This window comes from Lithobates pipiens, unplaced genomic scaffold (genome assembly GCF_037356315.1).
Source record: "Lithobates pipiens isolate NorthernLeopardFrog02 unplaced genomic scaffold, aLitPip1_a1.2 Scaffold_13, whole genome shotgun sequence".
Lineage (NCBI taxonomy): Eukaryota > Metazoa > Chordata > Amphibia > Anura > Ranidae > Lithobates > Lithobates pipiens.
The window spans coordinates 104,043,935-104,069,835 of NW_027507718.1; the positions used below are offsets into that span (position 1 = coordinate 104,043,935).

At 42.5% G+C, this 25,901-nt stretch overlaps 1 protein-coding gene across 1 annotated transcript in view; it reads right to left on the minus strand.

Moving 5' to 3' along the window:
* Positions 1–9,836: 9,836 nt before the first annotated feature.
* ZCCHC7 (zinc finger CCHC-type containing 7) overlaps positions 9,837–25,901 on the minus strand; it is a 323,829-nt gene continuing 307,764 nt past the window's right edge. The window contains exons 7-9 of the mRNA XM_077475367.1: positions 21,685–21,780; positions 18,945–19,062; positions 9,837–10,437 (exon numbers count right to left, since the gene is read on the minus strand). Coding sequence (XP_077331493.1) covers positions 10,019–10,437; positions 18,945–19,062; positions 21,685–21,780 — 633 coding nt within the window. The 3' untranslated portion in view covers positions 9,837–10,018. The remainder of the gene's footprint in view (positions 10,438–18,944; positions 19,063–21,684; positions 21,781–25,901) is intronic.

Genomic DNA, 25,901 nt, shown 5'->3' on the forward strand with positions numbered 1-25,901 from the left:
ACCACACTAAGTGATAGAAAGAACCAGAAGAACTGAAGCACATGGGGCACCCCGGGTCTGAGCCAGGTCGGAACTTCACTAGCCTAATAGGGGTCAGGTACGATCTGTGAATTATATATAGCTGTGTAAGGCGGTCTGGAATACTCAATGACACCAGCTTAACGTTTTCTAACACTTCCTCCCAATCCGACCCGTCCAGTGGGCCCATGTCACCCTCCCATCTAATCCTAGCCCTCTCCGAAATCTGGTTTATTTCCCTCCTCCTCAATAAACTGTAAAGTGTGGAGATTAATTGGGCCGAGTTGTCACCCAGTAACAACTCAACCAGAGACAAAGTCTGAACGTTGGGAGGGCCCTCAGCAAATTGGGTTCGAAGTGCATGCCGCAGTTGTAGGTATCGGAATTGCATAGAATGAGGCAAGTCAAACTCCGCACGTAACGTTGAGAAGTCGCGAACGCCCAGAGGGGTTATAACCTGGTGAAGAAAGACAATGCCCCTGGAGGCCCAAAGGGCGGCTCCAGGGACAGTTAATAGTTCGTTCAGCGCAGGGTTACACCACAGTGGGGTGTGCGAGTGGTGAAAGTCAGCGCCAACAAGTCCCAACGCCAGTTTCCAAATCCGCCTGTGGTAGGACAGTAGGGGGGTCGAGACACCCCCTGCCCTCCCAGCCCGGAAGAGCAGCTGAAGGGGAGTATGAGTGTGCATACCCTCCCCACCACCCACCAGCGTCTGGTACCTCGCCCCATCCGACCTGTGCAGGTGATAAAAATGTGACAGTTGCGCCGCCAAATAGTAAGCCCTAAAATCCGGAAGGGCCACCCCCCCCGATCCCGTTGGGTTTTTAAGGGTAGTCCACGCCAGCTTATGTCTAGAGGATCCCCATATAAAAGTACTCAAAATAGTGTCTATCGTTTTGAAAAATCGAAGAGGGATCAAAACCGGGGAGTGCCAGAGCGCGTATAGAATTTTGGGGAGCAAAATCATTTTCGTCAGATTAACCCTGCCCATCACCCCAAGAGGGAGACGGGACCAGGCCTGAGTACGTGACTTAAGAAATAAAAACAATGGCTCAACATTAAGTAGTAGGTAATCCCGCGGCTCCCTGGTAATACGTACCCCCAAGTATTTAATTTCGGAGACCCTGGAGAGGGGAAGGGAGGCCGCACAACGGTCCGGTACCGACGCGTCCAGCGGTAAGATCTGGGACTTGGACCAATTTATGGCAGACATCTCGTCTTTAAAAGGAAGTTCCAACTTTAATTTGCTGGATCCTTTAACATCAGTGCATTATCCACTGGACAAGTGAGACTCTGCTCACTGAGGTGATTGCAGCATCAATTGCTGGAACCCCCCATTTCTTAATAGAAATGTTCCCATTCAGAATACATAAGCTATGCATGAATAGGAAAAAACATCCCCAGGTGGGGGAGGTTCAAATGAACCTAATTAGAGGTAGATACCTCAAGAGCCTGTACTGCAGGCAACAAAAGGGTTAAGTAAGGGAGTAGACAAACACCTGACTTGTGAGACTACTCCCTCCCTGTTAGGATCCTCCGAAGAGGAAAAATAAGTATCTTACAATATTTTGGAAGATCTACCTGATCCCCAGCCTCCTGCACCTCAACAAAAGGGCCCTGAGGACTAGATGGGAATCTGCTATGTTTAGTCCTACTATGGAGAGATATCATAGCATTAATCTTCTTTCAAATTTTTAAATGGTAGAAGAAGAAAAAAAAAACGTTTGTATGATATATACAGGGACTGAATTGTACGCTTGACAGCTCAATCTGACTAGCCTTATTCCTCTGAGAGGAAGATGACATTCTTTGGAAATTTAAAAAAAAAGTGAATTACAGCCCCCTCTTTCATTTCAAGGAAGGTGTTTTCCCGCGCTAGCGGCATCCTGTGGACTTGTAAACATGGCGGGGGTAAATCCTCAGCTGATGCGGCCGCAGTCTGCCCTTTATATTTTTCTCATTTCTCATTTCAAAAGAGTGGCGGAATAAAGCCAATCTGGGGGCACAGGAAGAGACCAGACCCCCCTTTTCTTATTAGAGGGTCTGTTCTGGCTGGAGGAGAGGAGAGTGAAGGCTTCTGCGGTTTCCAGCATCAGGCCATGGGTGCTCAATACAGCCCACAGTGGTGACACCAGGCATGACAACACTATACATAGGAGAAATTCTTGAGAAAATCTCCCTTACCTTATCCTTGCAGCAGGGTTTTATCAAAGATAAAGACCCAATCTTCCCCCTTTGCGGTAGGCTCCGAGACTTTATAGGAAACCTTCAGGAACCAGGGAACTCTCAGGTTATCCCACAATCCTGGACCTGCGACAGCACTCTGCTAGTAAAACTTTATGGTCTCACTACCAAAACGTACTGGATCCCAGGGCCCAGCTCTCTAAAGAGAAGCGCTCGCAAGCAAAACCTCGTTTCTTTGGATACGAGGCCTGGGTACCATTCATTTAGCCCATGAAAAGACATCAAAACGGATCTGGTCAGCATGTGTAGGCCTTATCAAGGATTACTACCAGTGGAGCTCAGCACAGCCCATCCTTACTCGTGACCAACACCTTAGACACTAGCGAAAAAACTGAGGACTGCCAGTAATGGGAGGGGTTATATAGGGGAGTACACGCCTTTAGGGGCGTGCCAGTGTCCAGCACCTGTCGGTCCGTTATAACCCACATAGTAATTACTATGGCTCTGTGTGCCCTAATGTAAGAAAAGAAATAGGATTTTTATAACAGCTTACCTGTAAAATCCTTTTCTTAGAAGTACATCACGGAACACAGCGCCATAGTAGTTACTATGTGGGTTATAGGCCACCTTCAGGTGATGGACACTGGCACGCCCCAAGACAAAAAGCGCCTTCCCTATATAACCCCTCCCACTACTAGGAGTACCCCAGTTTTGTAGCCAAGCAATAAATGTGTATACCAAAGAAGGGAGGAACCTTTGTGTCCCGTGATGTACTTCAAAGAAAGGGATTTTACAGGTGAGCTGTTATAAAAATCCTATTTTCTTATCGCACATCACGGGACACAGAGCCACAGTAGTTACTATGTGGGATGTCCCATAGCAATGGAAACTGAAGTGAGGGAGACACAACAAAAAGTAGGGTATTAAGAGACTAGAGGACTTATACTGCAGCCTGCAGTACACTGTGCCCAAAGGCGATATCTTCATGACCTTTTACATCAATTTGATAGAATCTGGTAAATGTATGGACTGAAGACCAAGTTACGGCCTTGCATATCTGAGCCATGGAGGCCTGGTGATGCACTGCCCAAGAAGCACTGACAGCCCTGGTGGAGTGCGCTTTAATATGAGGAGGAATTTTCCTCTTTAGACCATAAGCCTGAACAATCACTTGACAAATTCATTTGAAAATAGTAGATTTTGATGCTGCCTGTCCTCTTTTAGGACTGCCTGGCAATACAAACAAAACATCTGTTTTGCGAATCTGAGCGGTCACCTTTAAATAGACTTTGACTGCTCTCACTACATCAAGGGAATGTAGTGACCTCTCTTCCATAGACCAAGGTTCTGGAAAAAAAACAAGGTAGGACAATATCCTGGTTTAAATGAAAACCTGTCACTACCTTTGGTAGGAATTTAGGATGAGGTCATAATACCACCTTATCCTTATGAATAATCAAACATGGCCCCTTTACAAGAAAGCCGCCAACTCCGATACTTTTCTGGTAGAGGATATGGCAACCAAAACAATGATTTCTGATCAAGAGGACAAAGGGAATATCCCGTATAGGCTCAAAAGGCTGTTTTTGTAAAGCTGTCAAGACTAAATTCAAATCCCAAGGTTTCAGGGGTGTCCTGACTGGAGGATTAATCCACGTTACCCCCTGAATAAAGTTACGAACCTGAGAGTGAGAAGCAAGAGGCCGTTGAAAAAAATACAGATAAGGCCAACACCTGGCCCTTGATAGTACTCAAGGCCAGCTTCGTTTCCAATCCCATCTGTAGGAATTCAAGGATCCTACCTATGACATATTTTCTGGGGTGCCAACCCCTGGATTCACACCAGGAGACTTATGCCTTCCAGACTCTATAGTATATGACTCTGGAGGCTGGCTTCCTAGCATTAACCAAAGTAGACACTACTGAAGGTGACAGCCCACGGTCCTTTAGAATGTGGGCTTGGGGCTGCAAGCCACCGAGCGGCATGCTGATCGCACCAGTTTCTCTGTTTTCTCACTCTGTTTTTCTCGCTATTTTAGAGCGCTTCTTCCCCCAAGAAGGTAAGGCTTTCAGCACAGGGGGGTGATAAGCGGGGAGAAGAACCCCCCCCTCAAGCTTACCGGAGGTCCTGCTGGATGACTGGAGGAAGAAGCATCTCAGCTCTCTGACACAGCGTGTTCTCTCGGCGTGAATGCTCAACACAGCCCCCAGTGGTGACACATAGGCATGACAACATTTTACTGATCTTTAAAAGAGACACAAGAAAATTCAAAAAACTTCTTAGAAAACTCCTTTTACCTTTCCCGCTGCAGGGATTTCTGTGGTAAACCAACAGACCCAATCTTCACCCTTCACGGTGGGTTCCTTTAAACCTTCAGGAGCTTGGGATCCTAGAGGAAACTCACAATCCTGGACCTGCAACTGCATCCCGCCAGTAAAACTTTATGGCCTTACTACCAAAAAGTCCTTGATCCCAGGGTCCAGCTCTCTAAAAAGAGAAGCATTCACAGGCAAAACCTTGTTTCTTCGGATACGAGGCCCGGGTACCATTCAATTTGGCCAGAAGAGACACTTTGAATGGATCCGGTCAGCATGGTTAGCCCCAGCAAGGATTGCTCCAGTGGAGCTCAGCACAACAGATCTTTACTCGTGACCAACATCTTAGACACTGGCAAAAACTGAGGTACTTCCAGGAGGGGGAGGGGTTATATAGGGAGGGCACTTTTTGTCTTAAAGTGTGGCAGTGTCCATCACCTGAAAGCGACCTTAAACCCACATAGTAACTACTATGGCTCTGTGTCCTGTGATGTACGATAAGAAAATGCTACTTTTTTTTATGCAACTGGAAAGCCCTGGAACTGACTGCACTGGTGTGAACTATATGACGTGTGTTTTTGATGCAGAAAAAAAACACACTGGACCATATGTGGTGTGAAATGGCCCTGTGTGTTATTGATCTAGTAAAAGGGAAATCTGAAAAATCTCTAGGGGCAAATTCACACCGGATGCAGTTCAGTGCATTTTTTCCTGCATCAAAATGCATGAAAAGTAAGTTATATGGTTTCCAATGGCATAGTTCACACCAGTGCAGTCAGTTCCAGGGCTTTCTCCTTCCAGAAAAAAAGTAGAACATGCTGCATTTTTCCTGCACTGGAACGCAGTAAAACACACCAGAATGCACAAGTGGAAGGCATCAAAGGCGCACCAGACCCAAGTAGAGTGAAAAAAACTCAGAACAAGAAAAAAGCATCTGGAATGCGTCCAGAAACGCATCAAAAACACACTGGAACGTACCAAAAACACGTAACACGCATGCAGAAACGCATCAGGTATGGATCTGGAGTGCATTTTTGTGGTGTGAACCAGCTCTATATGCATACAATCATCATAACCATCATTCCCACCTGATTTAGAAGTTTAACATGTTTTATTTTTGTCTCAAGGTCCGCATTAATATCGTAGGTCCTCTCAGAAGGTGAGAGTTTGCCTGTTTACAGTAGAGTGGAATAAAAAACTAAAGCGGACCATATATGATTCAGTTTTTTTTTTGGTTCAACCAGCGGTTGACCCGATTCCCCCATCCACACATGTGATGTGGATGGGGGAATCCTCCCTGCTTTGTGTGTGTGTGTGTGTGTGTATATATATATATATATATATATATATATATACATATACACTGACAGCGGGAAAACGCAATAGATCAGTAGATTGAGTTCTATTCAACCACAGTGGCCATACATGGATTGAAAATCAATTGAATTACAATCCATGTATCGCCAGCTTAAGGGAATGTTTTGCGAAAGAGAACATTACTGTGAGAAAGAAAAACTAGAGACGGATATAAGGAGTGTATATTTGGACTTGTGGTTGTCAATTGTTAATCGCTTGCCAATTAGCCGCCATCATACAGCGGCAGATTGGCTCTTCTGCGCAAACTGCCGTAGGTATACTTCGGTCTTTGCACAGGCGTTAGCGAGCGCGCCGCGATATCCGCCGGCAGCTCCTGATCGCAGTTTGTCGCCATTCCACGAGCAGGCGCAATTTTGACGCGTGACATGTTGGGTATCAATTTACTCAGCGTAACATTATCTTTCACAATATAAAAAAAACTGGGCTAACTTTACGGTTGTCTTTTTTAATTAAAAAAAGGCGATAAAAAAAAAGTGCGCTTGTAAGACCGCTGCGCAAATACGGTGTGACAGAAAGTATTGCAATGACTGCCATTTTATTCTCTAGGATGTTAGAAAAAAGAAAATGTATAACGTTTGAGGGTTCTAAGTAATTTTCTAGCAAAAAAAAGATGTTTTTAACTTGTAAACACCACATTTAAAAAAAGAAGCCCAGTCATAAAGCGGTTAAATTGTCGGTCTTTTTTTGTTTATAGGGCAGAAAAAAAAATAAAAAAAAAAACAACACAGAGGTGATCAAATAGCACCAAAAGAACGTTCTATTTGTGGGGAAAAAACTGAACGCCAATTTTCTTTGGGTACAGCGTTGCACGACAGTGCAATTGCCAGTTAAAGCAATGCAGTGCCGTTTCGCAAAAAATTGTGTGGTCTTTAACCGGTTCCCGACCGGCGCACGCCGATGTACGTCGGCAGAATGGCATGGGCAGGCATATCGGCGTACAGGTACGTCCAATCTTCAAGGCCGCTCTGCCACCGCGAGCGCGCTGCCAGCGGCGTGCTCGCGTGCCAGTCAGGACCCCTGTGAGTCCGGTTGCGGGTCCCGCGGACTTGATCGCCGGGGGCATACCCGCGATCGTCTCACGGGGCGGCGGAATGGAAGAAATGCCGTGTAAACAGCATTTCCCCATTCTGCCTAGCAACTAGTGATGCTGATCTCTGTTCCATTTGATTGGAGCAGAGATCAGTGTTCACTAAATGAAAGCCCAGCCACCCCACAGTTAGTAACACACCCCTAGGAACACTTAACCCCTACACTGCCACCCACTGGTTAACCCCTTCACTGCCAGTGTCATTTACACAGGAATCACTGCATTTATATAGCAGTAATTACTGTATAAATGACAATGGTCCCAAAAATGTGTCGAAAATGTCCGATGCGTCTGCCGCAATGTCGCAGTCACAATAAAAATCGCTGATTGCCGCCATTACTAGTAAAAAAATAAATAATAAAAAACTATTAATAAAAATGCCATAATACTATGCCTATTTTGTAAATGCTATAACTTTTGCGCAAACCAATCAATCGGGAAAAAAATGTTTTTTTTTTATATATATTTTTGGGGGATATTTATTATAACAAGTAAAAAATAATGCGTTTTTTTCAAAATTGTCGCTCTATTTTTGTTTATAGCGCAAAAAGTAAAAACCGCAGGGGTGATCAAATACTACCAAAAGAAAGCTCTATTTGTGGGAAAAAAAAGATGTCAATTTTGTTTGGGAGCCATGTCGCACGACCGCACAATTGTCAGTTAAAGCGACGCAGTGCTGAATCGCAAAAAGTAGTCTGGTCTTTGACCAGCAAAATGGTCCGGTCTGTAAGTGGTTAAGGGGGCAAATCCTTCTGGGGCTTAAGTGGTTAACTTATATTGCATTTACTATTTAAATCTAGCACAAATTGCCAAACATATCATTGTACCACCTTTTTACTCTATTATGTTGGTTTATGTATACATTTGCATTTTATTTTGCTGTATTATACTACACAAAGGAAGAGAATTTGATTGAGGTAATATTGGTTTAATTTACATCTTTTGTAACACCAGGAGTTTGTGGAGAAATATTGATTTAATTTTTCAGCGTATAACATGAAAGTATACAGTGGGGGAAAAAAGTATTTTATCCCCTGCCGATTTTGTACGTTTGCCCACTGACAAAGAAATGATCGGTTTATAATTTTAACAGTGAGAGACAGAACAACAAAAAATATCCAGAAAGACGCATTTCAAAAAAGTTCTAAACGGATTTGCTTTTTAATGAGTGAAATAAATATTTGACCCCTTCGCAAAACGGGTTAGTACTTGGTGGAAAAACTTTTGTTGGCAATCACAGAGGTCAGACGTTTCTTGTAGTTGGCCACCAGGTTTGTGCACACATCTCAGGAGGGTCCCACTCATCTTTGCAGATCTTCTCCAAATCATTACGTTTTCGAGGCTGACGTTTGGTAACTCGAACCTTCAGCTCCCTCCACATATTTTCTATAGGATCAAGGTCTGAAGACCGGCTAGGCCACTACAGGACTGGCTTCTTCTTGAGCCACTCCTTTGTTGCCTTGGCCGTGTGTTTTGGGTCATTGTCATGCTGGAATACCCATCCATGACCCAATTTCAATGCCCTGGCTAAGGGAAGGATGTTCTCACCCAAGATTTGACAGTACATGGCCCCGTCCATCGTCCCTTTGATGCGGTGACCTTGTTCTGTCCCCTTAGCAAAAAAACACCCCAAAAGCATAATGTTTCCACCTCCGTGTTTGACGTGGGGGTGGTGTTCTTGGGATTATAGGCCGCATTCCTCCATCTCCAAACACGGTGAGTTGAGTTGATGCCAAAGAGCTCTATTTGGTCTCAACACTGACCACAACACTTTCACCCAGTTCTCCTCTGAATTATTCAGATGTTCATTAGCAAACTTCAGATGGGCCTGTACATGTGCTTTCTTGAGCAGGGGGACCTTGCAGGCATATCGGGATTTCAGTCCTTTACAGCGTAGTGTGTTACCAAATGTTTTCTTTTTGACTATGGTCCCAGGTCCCTTGAGATCACTGACAAGATTTTCCCATGTAGTTCTGGGCTGATTCCTCACTGTTCTCATGATCATTAAAACTCGAGGTGAGATCTTGCATGGAGCCCCAGACCAAGGGAGATTGACAGTTATCTTGTGTTTCTTCCATTTGTGAATAATTGCACCAACTCTTGTCACCCTCTCATCAAGCTGTTTGGCGATGGTCTTGAAGCACATTCCAGCCTTGTGTAGGTCTACAATCTTGTCCCTGACATCCTTGAACAGCTCTTTGGTCTTGGCCATGGTGGAGATATGGAATCTGATTGACTGCTTCTGTGGACAGGTGTCTTCTATACAGGTAACAAGCTGAGATTAGGAGCACTCCTTTTAAGAGAGTGCTCCTAATTTCAGCTGGTTACCTGCATAGAAGACACCTGGGAGACAGAAATCTTGCTGATTGATAGGGGATCAAATACTTATTTCAGTCATTAAAATGCAAATCAATTTATAATTTTTTTGAAATGCGTTTCGGATATTTTTGTTATTTGGTCTCTCACTGTTAAAATAAACCTCCCATTAAAATTATAGACTGGTCATTTCTTTGTTAGTGGGCAAATGTACAAAATCAGCAGGGAATCAAATACTTTTTCCCCCTCAGTTGTTTATTTTGTTGCTTATGTTATATAACAGAGTGCCTATGGACCTTTTTTTTTTTTTTTTAAGGAGGGATGCATATTTTTTGTTATATATTAAAATACCATGAAATAGACAATGTATCCATTAAAAAGAAAATAGGAAATCCACCTATTCTAGTATATGTCCATTAAAAAAAGAGCATAGTGGCAGCTCAGAGTCCTTAACTGGCTTAAATGAGACAGAAAATGGAATGATTTAAAGTTCAACACATCATTGCAACCAATCAGAATTCATCTTTCACAATCAAGCTCCAATAAGATGTTTTTTTTTATTTTGAGGTCTTGCAAAAATACAGGTATCACTTAATTTTCAGGTCACAACTGAATGGTTTTTGTCATGGTAATTACTTTTTTCTGTGTGTGATTTGCTTTTTTTGGCACACACATTTCTGTATTATAAATTAGTATTTATTTGCAGTACTCTGCATCTAGTCATTTTTTGGATTTCTTTTTCCTTTGTTTAATTGTAAGTAAATCATCAGTGTCGCTTTTTCCTTTCTTGCTTCTGGATCTCCTCTTGCGTTTCATTGACTGCCCATCGAAATCTTTTTTGTCCTTCCCATATTTGAACAACAAATGTTCACATTTATTCTTGTTGCGTTTTCTTGTAGCCTTACTGGGGTTCTCCTCAGGCTTCCCTCTAGGAAAATCGTCTGCTTCTTGCTTGACAAGTTTTTTTTCTTTCTTTCTACTTTTATTCATAGCTTGCAAATGCCAGTTCACTTTGTTCTTTTCACGTTTGGATTCCCTTCTCATCTTTTTTCTCTTTTTTTTCAAATGCCGTGCGGTCTCACTTTCAGCTTTCTTGGGTTGAATCATCTGTAATGGCAGGAGTCCACATTCCTGAAGCTCTAGGTAAAGATAAAAAAAAAACTGCATTTAGTGCAATGAGGGAATATACTTACAAGAAATATTTAACTTGTGTTTGTTCACAACTAATCAAGACCGAAAACATTTTTTTGGAAGTTTTGACATACCGCTGAATTTCATATCTTAGAGCACAGTATAGAGCACAGGAATTGATTTTTAGACAGTGGTTTATATGCAGCTATCCCAAGCAGATCCTAAAAAGTACAGGGGTGGGTGCAGGAGAAAGGTGTGGTTTCAACCGCAGAAGGAAGAGACAAAAGCAGTGTTTGGGCCTGTAATCAGAGGATTGACTCAGGAGTCTGAGAAAAAAGGTCTCCAAGGCACCTGGGATGTAAAGGCTCAGGGCTTAATAGGCTCAGGGGTCTAGTGATAGGTTCAGCAATATAAAAACTACACTGAACTGTGGAGAAATGAGGAGTAAGACCCATTACATTGTGGCTACTATTAGAAAACTGATCATTAGAAAGCTATAGTGGTAGGTCTATAGTAGACCAGATAGGAGCCACAATGTTGTAGTAGACTTAGTGACAATTGAACAGGCGATCAGCCAGGAGGTTGGTAACTGCAGGCAATTAGAATAAATGCCTTTGGGAGCTTGATGTAACATGCACTGTTAAGTGAATAAGGGTCCAGGATTTGAAAAGTCCTTGTAATTTTCCACACGAGGGAAGAAGATAACTACCCCCTTGTGATTTTGCAAAATAGTAGCGTGTAGCAGAGAAAGACTACAGAGTGAGGACAGGAAGAGAGTCTTTGTGCACCCCTTTAGAAGAAAAAAAAGAGTGAAAGAAAAAAGGCCAGGGTCTCGTTGTCTAATGTGGAGCAATTAGCAATAGATGTTTCCACCTTCCCCTTTTGTTGAGTGGGAGGGCAGCAGTAAATGATGACTCCCTGAGGAGATGAACAGGTCATATCTGCATGGTGAAGGAGGCCCATAGAATAGGTAGGCAAGATTGAGTATAGTGGAGAAGGAACATCCTTCCGCCAGAAGCAGCCTCAATGTATTCCTTAAGGAAACTTCCAGAGAAAAGTTCACTTTTGAAAGGCAAGCACAATTGGCACATTTCACAAGGACGTTCTGCCCACCAGGCTTTTAGTCATAAGATTTTATGCATATGCACAGATAGTAGGAGGAAGTTTGCTAGTGATTTCTCTTGTCCAGTTTGCCATAGTCTCAGCAATAGCTGGTTGCAATGCTGGATCTGATAAGGCAAAGGGGATTCAAAAAAAGTCTCCAGAGGGAGGCCTATCAAGTGAATCCTTAAAGGAGGGAATACCATCAATGGAAACAGGTAGAGAGGTCCACAGTGGGAGCAGTCTATCTCTTCTTAAAGGAGAGCTAAACCTTTGTTTTTGTTTTTTAAATAACAAACATGTCATACTTACCTCCTTTTCTGGGGTCCCTCAGCGGTGCTCCTGACTCCTCCTCTTCTCTAGTGCCCCACTGGAGAAGCATCTATTGACACAGACAGCAGGACTCTGCCCCGCATCATTGAATTTGACTATTTGACTGACAGCAGCGGGAGCCAATGGCTGCGCTGCTATCAATCTATCCAATCAGGACCCCAGACACTGGCTGTAGCTGATGTGCACGTTCTCTGCGCTGGAAAGACCGGGCTCAGGTGAGTAAATGGGGGGGGGGGGGGGGGATTGTGGTTGGTGGAATGGGAGGGGTGCTGCACTATAGAAGGTTTTTCACCTTAACGTATAGAATACATCAAAGTGAAAAATCACAAGGGTTTATAACGCCTTTAAACACCCCTTCCATGGTGTACATGGCATCAAAATGATCACACGGGAGGAATGACTTCTTTGAGTTGCGCCAATAATTATAGAAGGCCCACTCAGCTTGATCAAGAGTATGTAAAGGCTTTCTTGGAACTGCCTTCTTTTCCATGCTCGGAATAATATGTGGGGCATAAACAACACTAGGTGTATCCATCCAGCAACTAAAATGCATTGTTTTAATTAATGAGTCCACAGTTAGAGTCCCCCTTACATTCTGCAAAGGAAAGTGAACTAAGCATTTTAGGTTGTAACATCTGAAGATAATCGAGGTGGAGAGACAGAAGAGTGTTGATGTGTGTTATTACCTGCCGATCCCAGAAGTGGCGATAGAATTTTGGATAAATTGGATATATTCTGCTTTAGTCAAACAGGCCACATGTTGTGCTTCTGTCAAGGAGCCCAATTTATACATCTGAAGCGATGTCAGTGTTAAACCTTGCTCCAGAACTGCTATCAACCTAAGGGGTACTTGGAGAAATCTCTGTAGTTGGTCCCATGTGCTCTATCTTCTGAGTGCCTGTTATCCACCATGGCTAAGAAAGGCTCTTCCCCTGTGCTTACGAAATGGAGGCAAACTGAGTGGGTTTAGCATGTCCAGTATTAAGGAATTGCAAAGACCCAGGAGCAAACTGGGTCAGTGTGGCTGTGAACCAGGCAACAGGTGAGACAAACAATCAGCTTGCGTTGTAAGCAGAAATGGAAGGAAGTGTGCAGTCTGGAGTTATTTGAGCACTACAGCACTAAATGGAGTTACTTCTGGTCATTAAGTGGAAGAAAAGACTGGCAATTTTAAATAGGTAATGGTTATTATAATATTACCTATAAGACTGAGTAAGGCTGCTTTCACACTGCAGCGGGAGCGGCGTCGGCGGTAAAGTGCCGCTATTTTTAGCGGCGCTTTACCGTCGTTTTAGCGGCGGTGTGCGGGCGCTAGCGGGGTGGTTTTAACCCCCGCTAGCGGCTGAAAAGGGGTTAAACCCGCCCGCAAAGCGCCGCTGTAGCGGCGCTTTGCCGGCGGTATTGCTGCGGTGTCCCATTGATTTCAATGGGTAGGAGCGGTATAGGAGCGGTGAATACACCGCTCCTTCACCGCTGCAAAGATGCGGCAAGCAGGACTTTTTTCACCGTCCTGCCAGCGCATCGCTCCAGTGTGAAAGCCCTCCGGCTTTCACACTGGAGTTAAAGGGGCCGGTTTTTTTCAGGCGTTACACAGGCGCTATTTTTAGTGTGAAAGCAGCCTAAGCGAGACAATAAAAAAGGGAAAACAGAGTATAGATTACCCCATAACCTGTGCCTTCCAGACTGCTTGTGTGCTTAGCACTGTGGTATGTCTTGTAGAATGAGGATATAGTGTATTATCTACTGTATATCCAAATAATATTCTAACTAGTCATGTACTGTATAACCAAGAACCAATATTTAAAAGGTATAGGGAAACCCTGCCTTACCTTGTCAGTGTTGCTGGTCCCATCAAGGGTCCAGGCTCCATCTGTCAATGCAGACATATCCTGAAAGGGGGCTTCAGGGTCTGGGTACCATAGGAATGGACCACACAGTCCTGTACCTTTTTATTAGTAAAGCAACCCTGAGGCTAACAGTGTCAATGCACCACGTACCAAAGTAAGCACAGAATGAATTATCCAGTGCCTGAAGCAAACATTATAGGCTGGCCCCACTGTTGCGGGGTGTGGGTATGTTTCCCAAGATGCACATTGCAGGTAACTGATCTGGAAACTGCCAATGAGCCATGACTTAATAAACATTTGGATCTTGATAGAAGTGCTGGTTGAATAAAAGGAGGAAAGCTGATGAAGAATAGAAAAAAAAAAAACACTTCTCCAGCACCTAAGGATGGTAGCAAAAAAGCAGGAGTCTAACGGAGTGGGTGTGGTCAAATGGGTACAATAGGTGGGGTCGTATGGGTACAGTGGGGAGGTAGTTCCCAGCAAAGCTTTTCCAGTGTCTAAGCATCTGAAGGTAGCAACATATAAGCCATGGTCAATGTATCAACTTCTATGTGCTGTATTATGCGATTAAGTATTTATGCTTGATCAATGTGTCCCATAACCACCTATTATACCTGTTAATAGCTTCTTTATGAGAAGATGTTACCCTGTGTACTTATGTGCCACCTGAAGAGGCTCTTTTTTTGAATTAGGAGTGAAGCACATTAATACACTGCACATAGACAAAAAATAAAGAACTTTACTGAGTGCCACTACACTGACCCTATAATTATAATGCATTTTCCTCTGTTCTTATTTGCATTAGCTAGAGTATAGAGACATATTCATTATAATGTCTGAGGGCCCAACTGTGTGCTGCAGACAGATCTCTATAGTAAAAGGCTACTTGCTGGGTTACGCTTTCTCGGTAATATACCATAATCTGAGATATGTAAATAAGCAAACTCTGGGGCAGTCATCCTGATCCTGGATTTGCGGTTTAGTGGAGACCTAGAAACACAGGCCAACAGTCAAGTCTGAACTCCTCACCTGTCTACTTGATCCTGGTTAGTGACTTATTAAAGTGAACCTGTGCTCCTGTCTCCCTTTTGCTACCCAGCTATTTAATTTGGTCATTAGCAACAAAGTCAGGAAGCCCTGCCCTGTCTTAGCTCTGAGTTGCGATATCTCTCTGCCTCCACGAAACCATACAGCGGGTAATTTGCATGTGAGAGGAACAGAAGTGAGTCACTTGTTTCCCATACCTGGGAGTAATAGCTGGTATAGGGAAGAGAATATATGCAACTGATGGAGCTGCCGTTACCCTGAACCTGCTTTTCCGCAACATAGGCAAAGCACAGGTTCACAATAAAAGTGAATTCTGGGGAAAAACCCTCTTGCAGTGAGGCACCCCCTGCCCTGCAAGGGTTAAATGCTTATGTCTAGGGGACTAGGAAATGGGACTTCTACTTACCCTGTCCCCCTAATCCATCCCCCCTGAAGGACCAGGTCCTGCAGCTGCTTCCTCACACTGTTGCAGTCTCCAAGTACAATGCAGGGCCAATAACCCTATATTGTACATGACAGCACCAAGGAACCATCCACAGAACTGGGGATTAGGCAAGTACACGTTTTTCCTTCCCCCGACATAAATGGGCATTAACTTTTGCAAGGAGTTTTTTTGTTTGCCCCAGGATATAGGCTTTAACGAGTTAGGAATCGGGATGACAGGCCAGAAAGTAGCACATTTTAAAAACACGAGAACGGCAGCTGCCCCATTTCAACCTTCATCTTTTTACAAAATACACTGTTTATTGTTGCATTTTGTCTTCAGGTAAATTGCATCAACTTTACCAGAGGCAAGAAATTTGGGAGCCCTGGATTTATCCATACTTATTTAGAAAGTGATAGCAATAGGATAGGATAGGAATTTCAAAAGTTGAAATTTGATCAAAAGCCAAGCAAATAACATGAAAAAAGTTTCAGTGCATTCGGTTACTGGGGCTTGACAAATCCTGGTACCAGGTCAACAATGCAAACATTTTGAACTGGGTTACAGGTATGTCAGCCCATTGTACCAGATTTGTAATAAAGCCAAACTTACAAAATGGCCCTTGCAGTTGGGCTCCTGCTGAGCCACATGGATTAAATGCTTGTTTTTGTCTAGGGTGTATTAAAAAAACTGTTGTATTTACCTTATGCCCTCACTCCCCCAGCAGATGGCGTTTTTTTCTTCCTTTGGATGCTCTGGGTTGTGAGTGGACCCTTGGCATTTTCAGTTACAATGCAGGACTGCTGGTCCTGAAATGTATGTGATAACATCATAGAATGACCTATGGATGGGGCACTGAAAAGTAGCAGCTTTGGGGACCCGTTATATGGAGAGGAGGACCATGCTGGACTGAGGGTTACGGGGGAAAGTAAAATTTTTTTTTTTAAGCTACCCTAGACAAACAAGTATTTAATCCTTGCTATGCAAGGGCAGCCCCATTGCAAGGGTAGTTTTTTTTTAATTTCATTTCCCTGGAGTTCAGCTTTAATAGAAAACTTCAAGATGGCAAAGACTTGCAACACAACCCATGTTTGTAAATAATAAAAAATGCTTTTCCATTTATATTGCAGACATTTAAATTACTTCCTATTCAACAATGGTTTACAGAATCCTTCAGAATTCTCGTTATTGCTTGTGCGATTGGATCACTGCTTTTCCCAAAAGTCTACACTGACATTTCTGCATCCCCCTGGTAAAGGGCGTTTCATTTTTAGAGAGACACTCTCAAAGGGTCAGGTCAGATGAGTGATTTTGTAGGAGTGGTTCCTTGCCACTACAAATAGATATTCCAAGTAATTAAAGAATGTTAGCCCAACATTTCATATTCCTGATATGTCTGTTTATGTATGTATTTGAGTTACAAAATATCCTGTTCTCTTTGTATTTCATCCTTTGTGTGAAATAACCAGTAATCCTGCCAGACCCTCTGCTTTCCAATTTCAAACTGACCACACTAGGTATAAAAGCTCATCCAGCTCAGCATGGTCAGTTTATTGGCTGTGCTAGGAAAACAGCCTGCCTGTCCTCCAATGGTCACAATTAGACAGCCACCTGAACAGTTAGACTGAGATGGCCCCCTGAACACCATTCATTGGGAAGATCAGTGTACTGCTGCCTCTCCACCCCACCTCTCTATGCCACTTATGAAGTTGGGAACAGAGGTTATGTGATCACTTAAAGCGGAGTCCCAGCGTTTCATTTTTTTCCTTTTACACCCTCCCACCCCATGTTGCTTCCACCTTATCCTATATCAAGTGGCATTATTATTTAAAATGTATTTTTTTATGTTATTTTAAAACACTTAGCAGTTCCCACACCCCGGGGGCATTCCCATCCTGGCTGTGGGAAGCCAAAGCCCACTAATATATCGTATAAAGTATTTATAATTTTTTTATGTATATACACAAATATTTTGTCTTTCATTTCTATTTAAAGCTGAATGGGTTATTTTACAAAGTAGTGGTTCACAAATACTTTAACTGCGATTTGTAGCTAGTAGCGTAATTGCTATAGTTGCTGGAAATATGTTACTAAAAGAAGATTTTTCACAGCTACAGGTCAAACTCATGCTACATCATTACACTAAAAAAATATAGGAAACTTCTTTGCTACTATAAGTGACTAAAGATAAGTAATAAAGTGCTTAAAACAGGTGGTAGCTGCTTAACACAATTAGTATTCCCACACAAACTCAAAAAAAAAAACACATTAGCGTGAAGGTAGCGCTTCACGTTCATATATTGTTTGTTTACATCATTACATTAGTGTTTGCTGGTACAAATCGCTCTGCTTCAGCTATTTGTAGCCAAGCCATATAAGTGAAAGCAGAGTTTGTCACTGACATGAAACACTGCACAGACTCAATCGCTGAGCTAAAAATCGCAGTGAAATGTGTGAGTTGGCTATGATTTCCCTAGCAAGAAATCACTTAAAATACTCTGCAAATATGGCAGCCCATACATTAGTCCGTTTTTTTTTCTTTTCTTTGAACCAGCGGGTAGAACCAAAAAAAATATAAAAACAGAGCCAATTCCCCCATCCACACATTCAAGGTGGATAGGGAAATCCTCCATGCTGAGCTAATGTATTCTGACATTGGGGAGACTTCCTCACCGTCAGAATACACAGATCAGCATTGCAGACTATAGTCCGCAGTGCTGATTGAGCAGGGACAATCTGACAGGGCGCTAGTATAGAAGTCGATCGGCAGAGTGTCTTTTGTACAATCATAGTGCCCATACATGGACTTAAATTTGGCCTGTCCCTGCTGAACTTGTTGAACTTTGATCCATGTATGGCCAGCGTAAGTCACCTTTCTGAAATGGCCCTAGGGCTTGTCCACTAATAAAGGCATGCATTACAAAAGCGATTTCACCAGGTGGCACTAAATAATGAAAATATACAATTCTATTCAGAACTCTGCTTTAGAAAGAACATACAATTTAAAGCATGTCATTTCTTTTTTGGGGGAGTACCTAGTTTTTACATGTACACAGCTCCCACTTCCACCCATACCGCTTAGGCGACTCCTCCTCCTCTCCTCCTCCCTCCCTGCAATCTTGTGGGATATGTCACAGGTCTCAGAAGACTGCGCGGCCATTCAGGACAGCACAGTGCGCACCTGGCTGTGACAACTTGCGGCCCACACTAGTGATGCTGGCACAGACGAGGGGGGGGGGGGGGGGAGATCTGAGGCTTCGACTGGCCGCATCTCTGGACCGTGGGACAGGTGAGTGTGTTTGTTAAAAGTCAGCAGCTACACTTTTTGTAGCTGCTGACTTTTAATAAACTGAAAAACGAATGGAACTCCGCTTTAGTACCTAAAAATAAACGTATTCACAGTACATAAAAGGTATAATTTCACTCTGATTTTGCATCCTTGCTTCATGGCTGCAGCCTGACTGTTTAAGCAACATTCAGGAGGACTTATAACAGAGGTTTATGTCACAAGTGGGTACTGTTGTGACCAGCAAAGACCTGTCAATGGCCCTTTATAGCTTTTGTTTTCTATAATCAGGTGTAATCACACAGCATCAAAGTAAAAAGAGGACACAAAAGAACAATACCAGGGAGCCAGCCTTCGAAAGCAGCTGCAAAGCTTTATATGAGAAATTTATTTTACAGAATTTTCATTAAATTTTAACTACTGAAAAAAACAATATGTATTCCTTTTAAATCTGAAATATGCAGAAATGCAGAGTACCTTCACATTTGCGCCTTGCTCGCTCGTTTCTTTTTCGGATGTCATAGTCCTCATCATAGGTGAATATAAGCTCACAACTTGGGTGAACTGAGCTGTACATACGCCTTTCTCTGCATTCCTGTAAAGTTTATAGATATAACTTGCTATTTAATATAGAAAATGAATACAGTTACATAAAAATTGAACTTCAACTTTCGTGAACGGAATATTGCCCTCAATACATAAGGTGTGATTTTCAACCCCCCTGAACTGTGCATGATGTGATTCTGAAAACAAAGCATTACAAGTATTTGTAACTTTCTGTAGTTTTGGCTACAGTAAGGAAGGGTTAAAACCCCAGTTAGGTTTTCATGGCTGTCTGCGTCACCACTGGGAAAAGTCACCCCTATTTGTCCTGGTGATCACTGTCGCTCAGAGAAAGTTATAGGAAATCCTACATGTTATAGTTTTCTGAGCTGAGGATATTTTTTTCCCTACTCCATCCAAAATATATATAAAAAAAAGTTTGGGCTATATGTAAACTTTAACCACTTGTCACACTCCCACAGTACTTTTACTGCGATAGGGTGGTAGCTGAAAATGTACACCGGTGTGCCCCCTGGGGCATGCAGCAGCACGCTCACATGCATTTGTGACAGTATGTAAAAAAAAAAAAAAATTGTGATAAAACATTACAACTTAAACACTTAAGCCCCGGACCAATTTGCAGCCAAAGGACCAGGCCCCTTTTTGCGATTCAGCACTGCGTCGCTTTAACTGACAATTGCGTGGTCATGCAACGTGGCTCCCAAACAAAATTGGCGTGCTTTTTTTCCCCACAAATAGAGCTTTTTGGTGGTATTTGATCACCTCTGCGGCTTTTATTTTTTGCGCTATAAACAAAAATATAGCGACAATTTTGAAAAAAAATGCAATATTTTTTACTTTTTGCTATAATAAATATCCCCCAAAATACATATTCCTCAGTTTAGGCCGATCAGTATTCTTCTACATATTTTTGGGAAAAATAAATAAATAAATCGCAATTAGCGATTGATTGGTTTGCGCAAAAGTTATAGCGTTTACAAAATAGGGGATAGTTTTATAGCATTTTTATAATTTTTTTTTTTTTTTTTTACTAGTAATGGCAGCGATCAGATTTTTATTGTGACTGCTACATTATGGCAGACACATCGGACATTTTTGACCCCATTCTTCAGCTCTGTGACCCGATCGCGTGACACCAGTAGCGATTGGGGTCTGTGGGTCCCGCGGCAACGGAGCTCAGGACTGGGGCGCGTGCGACCCACGGCTGGGCACTTAAAGAGCAGCGTACCTGTACGTTGATGTGCCCAGCTGTGCCATTCTGCCAACGTAAATGTGCAGGAGGCGGTCCTTAACCACTTAAGGACAGCCTCACGCCGATATACGTCGGCAGAATGGCATGGATGGGCAAAATCACATACCTGTATGTGGCTCTTTAAGTGTCCAGCCATGGGCTGGGAGCGAGCCGCCGGCATGCTCCCGACCCAGTCCTGAGCTCCGTGACCGTGGCCGTGGGACCAGGGGACATGATCGCCTCTGGTGTTCCGCGATCGGGTCACAGAGTTGAAGAATGAGGAGAGGTCTGTGTAAACAAAACTCTCCTCGTGCTTCCTAGTGTGGCTGTCACCGATCGTCTGTTCCCTTTTATAGGGAAAGACGATCAGTGACGTCACATGCCAGGCCACGTCCCCTACAATAAAAAAAAAAAAAACACAACATACATATGTAGAAAAATACGTATCGGCCTAGACTGAGGAAAAAAATGTTTTTATAATATAATTTTTGGGGATATTATAGCAAAAATTAAAAAAATATAGAATTTTTCTCAAAATTGTCTCTATTTTTGTTTATAGCGCAAAAAAATAAAAACCGCAGAGGTGATCATATACCACCAAAAGAAAGCTCTATTTGTGGGAAAAAAAAGGATGCAAATTTTGTTTGGGAGCCACGTCGCACGGCCGCGCAATTGCCAGTTAAAGCTACGCAGTGCCGAATTGCAAAAAGGGGCCTGGTCCTTTGGCTGCAAATTGGTTCGGGGCTTAAGTGGTTAAGCGGTTAAGAAAACTTACTAAATACCCTGGACTGTCTACCTAAAAAATGGGTCATTTTTGTGGGAATTTGTACTGTCCTGCATTTTAGGGCCTCAAGAAATGATAGGCCATCAGTACATCATAATTGATGAATTTTCAAATATACAGTGGGTATAGAACTAATCACCACCCTTTAAAATCTAATTTTGTTTCTTTGCAGCATGTAATGAAGACAGACACCGTTTTTGTTTTATCCAGCTGTATTTACCCAGTGCAATGTATAACATCCAAGTGAAAGATACAACACCAACATGTCAAAAATAAAATAATCAAAAACAAAGTTGGAAAAAGGATCACCCTCGTCAGTATTTTGTTGAACCGCCTTTTGCTTTAATTACAGCCTTTAATCTGTTGGGGTATGTCTCTACTAACTTTGTAATATTTGCCCACTCTACTTGGCAGAACTGCTCAGAATCTCTCCAATGAGGACATAGACAGTGATAAAAACTTGATAGAAGTTTACTCTTCCCCACCCACAAAACAGGGGGGAAAAAAAAAAATCTGCCTTTTACATACACGTAAATAAATCTGCCATCACTTTAGGCTTTTTCAGCACTTTTTAGTTGAGTATGTCTACATTACATTTTGTAAAATGTTAAAAATTAGAAATACTGAGAGACACTCACATAGCCACAATGACCTCTCCTGCCACAGTTATAGCAGTAAACAATACTCTTTTGGCTGGCGGCAGAACTGGATATCTTAATTCGGCCCAATTTCACCTAAACAAAAATAAAAAAAAATACATACATGAAAAAATTAATTTAAAACAGACATTTAAATAAATGATTTACATTAAAATATGTATCCCTAAAGGCTCAAGGATTCTTACCTTAATGCATTCTATACATTAAATAAAAAACCTACTGGGTGCAGCTCCACCCCCATTATACTTATAAAAGCAGTGGCTTTTTTGGGAAGCAGGTACCTGGTTGACAGGTACCCACTCCCACTTCCTAGACGCCTAGGCGATCCAAGTGGAAGTTCGGTCCTCCACATTTTTGGTCGCAGCCTTCTGGGACCCATCACAGGTCCCAGAAGACTGCAGGACCATTCACAAAGCCAGCTATGAAGCCGCATGGAGTCACAGCCGGCTTTCCTTAGTACACATGCTAATGTGGGGAACCGAAGACTGGTGCAGAACCGGCCCGTTGAGGGCGGTATTGGATCCTTGAACAGTAAGTATCCTTTTATTAAAAGTCAGCAGCTACAGTATTTATAGCTGCTGACTTTGAATTATTTTCATACAGCCTAAAGATCCTCTAACTAATGGTTACTGCCAGTGTCACTCATTGCCTTCTGTGTCTCCCAGAGCTTTCTTATTTGTCTAGTTAGGTGCAGCCAAATTAAAGAATGGAGGAACTAGTTATGACAGTGTTGTAAATTTATGGGTGTGGTTACCAGAAAGGATATTATCAAACATTGTATCATTTTTAAAAACACAGATCTAAGTGCCCGTTCACACTACCGCGACTTGTCAGGCGGCTTAGTCGCCTGACAAGTCGCGCTCTGTTCTGTGCTATGGAATTGTTCTAATAGGAGTGACTCAAGTCGCTCCGACTTAGAAAAAGGTTCCTGTACTATTTTTGGGGCGACATCAGGCGACTTGCATTGACTTCTATACAGTAGTGGTTTTGCAAGTCGCTGCTGAAGTCATGTGCAGGTCGTGTCTGAGTCGCGCTGCAAGTCGTGTCGCCCCTGTCTGAACGGGCACTAAAGCCATCTTAAAAACATATAAAATGTAATGCTACTTAAAAAAAAGAAAAAAAAAGGATAATAGAGCAATGTTATAAAAGTTATCTGCAAAAGAAGACAATGAACATGGATTTGCTGAAATAACTGAAAGGGAAAATCACAAAATGAATACCAAAATCTGTAAAACCAATACTCATATAAAAAAATTCTTTATTGTATTATGATGTAAATGCTTAATAGCACCAACAAATACCTCTGTATTCCCTATAAAGTACAGTGAGCACATGGAGTGCATTTCATTTGCAGTGGCTTCTAAGCAGCTTGGGCACAGTCAGGTATTTTAACCACTTAAGGATCGAGCCTCTTTCTGAGATTTGTTGTTTACAAGTTAAAAACATGATTTTTTGCTAGAAAATTACTTAGAACCCCCAAACATAATACATTTTTTCCTAACACCCTAGAGAATAAAATGGCGGTCGTTGCAATACTTGGTCACACCCTTTTTGCGCAGCGGTCTTACAAGTACACTTTTTTTTAATTAAAAAAATAAGACAACAGTAAAGTTAGCCCAATTTTTGATACCCCCTTTACCCTTAAAAAATCTCCATAGGCAACTTTAAAAAAATTCTACAGGTTGCATGCTTTGAGTTACAGAGGAGGTCTAGAGCTATAATTATCCCGCTCTACTGATCACAGCAATACCTCACATGTGTGGTTTGAACACAGTTTTCATATGCGGGCACTAATCACGTATGAGTTTGCTTCTGCATGCAAGCTCGTGCATTAAGGTGAAAAACCATGAGGGTTTACAACCCCCTTAAGTTTAGGGGAAGCTCGTAAATGCAAAATTAGGAGCAAATTATTAGCATGAAGTTCTAAGCTTAAAAAAGGAGCAGACTACAATTGGCAATTTTGTAACCAAAATTTTAAATCTGCAGTCTAGCCATAAACCATCTCTAGATCTGTCAGCCAGCAAAGATTTAGCACACCCCTGCAATAAACTCAAACTCCTAGAGTCAGGTACAATGCCCAATGCCTTAAAAAAGTATTCAGACCCCTTGACATTTTCCACATTTCACCATGTTAAACCAAAAAAAAAAAAAAAAGGATTTTATTGGAATGTGACAACCAACATAATTTTGAAGTGGAAGGAAAATGATAAATGGTTTTCAACATTTTTTTTACAAATAAATGTGAAAAGTGTGGCGTGCATTTGTATTCAGCCCCCGTGTCAATACTTTGTGGAACTACCTTTCGCTGCAATTAAAGGTACAAGTCTTTTTGGGTATGTCTCTACCAGCTTTGCACATCTAGAGAGAGTGACATTTTTGCCCATTCTGCTTTGCAAAATAGCTCAAGCTCAGATTGGATAGAGAGCAACAGCAATTTTCAAGTCTTGCCATAGATTTTCATATTGAGACCAGATTTATGTCTGGACTTTGACTGGGCCATTCTAAGCCCTTGTACATCTCCCTTGGAATCTCCGACCGTGTGTACAAGGGCTAACACATGAATATGCTTTGATCTAAACCATTCCATTGTAGTGCTGGCTGTATGTTTAGGGTCATTGTCCTGCTGGAAGGTGAACCTCTGCCCCAGTCTCAAGTCTTTTGCAGACTCTAAGCCCACACGGTCGGAGATTCAGACGGAATGTGTCCTATCGGACCGTTTTGTCGGATATTCCGACTGTGTGTGGTCTGCAGCGGACTGTTTCCGTCGGAATATTCGATGGACCAACTTTTCCAACCCGCCGGTAAAGTTTTCCGACAAAATGCTCCGATCGGACATACTCCGATCATGTGTAGCCTACTCTGACGGACAAAGTGCCACGCATGCTCAGATCAAATTCCTAGACCAAAGCTATTGGCTACTAGCCTGAACGTAGTCCCGTCGTAACGAAATAACGCCATCACGTTATGTACAATCGGATTTTCCGACAACTTAGTCCGACCGTGTGTATGCAACATCACTTCCGGACCTCTTCCGGAATTACTCAGACGGATTTGGTTGTCGGAATCTCTGTGTGTACAAGGGCTAACAGATTTTCTTCTAAGATTGCCCTGTATCTGGCTCCATCTATCTTCCCATCAACTCTGACCAGCTTCCCTGTCCCTGCTGAAGAAAAGCATCCCCACAACATGATGCAGTCACCACCATGTTTCAAGGCAGGGATGGTATGTTCGGGGTGATGTGCAGTGTAAGTTTTTTGCCACACACAGTGTTTTGCTTTTAGGCCAAAAAGTACAATTTTGGTCTCATCTGACCAGAGCACCTTCTTCCAAATGTTTGCCGTATCTCCCAGATGGCTTCTAGCAAATGGGGCTTCTTATAGATTTCTTTTAACAATGGCTTTCTTTTTGCCGCTCTTCTATTAAGGCCTGATTTGTGGAGTGCAAGACTAATAGTTGTCGTGTGAACAAATTCTCCCACCTAAACTGTGGATCTCTGCAGGAGAAGGGTACAAAAGAATTTCAAGGCATTAGATATACCATGGAACACAGTGAAGACAGTCGTCATCAAATGGAGAAAATTTGGCACAACAGCAACATTACCAAGAACTGGATGTTCCTCCAAAATTGATGAAAAGAAAACAAGAAAATTGGTCAGGGAGGCCAAGATGCCTACAGCAACATTAAAGAAGCTGCAGCAATATCTGGCAAGTACTGGCTGTGTGGTACATGTGACAACAATCGTATTCTTCATATGCCTTGGCTATGGGGTAAAGTGGCAAGACCAACCCACTGGGGTGGATGTATGGCACCCCTCTGGATAAATATCTGTCACAAATACTTTGATGTTGTCCAAACAATCCCACTTGCTTTACTTTTGCCTTTTTTTCTTCTCATCAGTCCTTGATGTCTACATTTCTATGGATATTCTCCAAACCAGGAATAGGCCTTACCCATTTTACTATTATTATTAACGATTTATATAGCGCCAACAGCTTACGCAGAGCTTTACAATGTAGAGGAGGACAGCACAATTACAGTACAGTTCAATACAAAGGACAGGAGGGCCCTGCTCATAGAGCTTACATTCTAAAGGGAGGGGGTGGTGGTACAAAAGGTAATAGATGTGGGGAATCATTTGATGGGGTTTTTAGATGAGTGTGGGATATGCTTCCCTGAATAAGTGAGTTTTCAAGGAT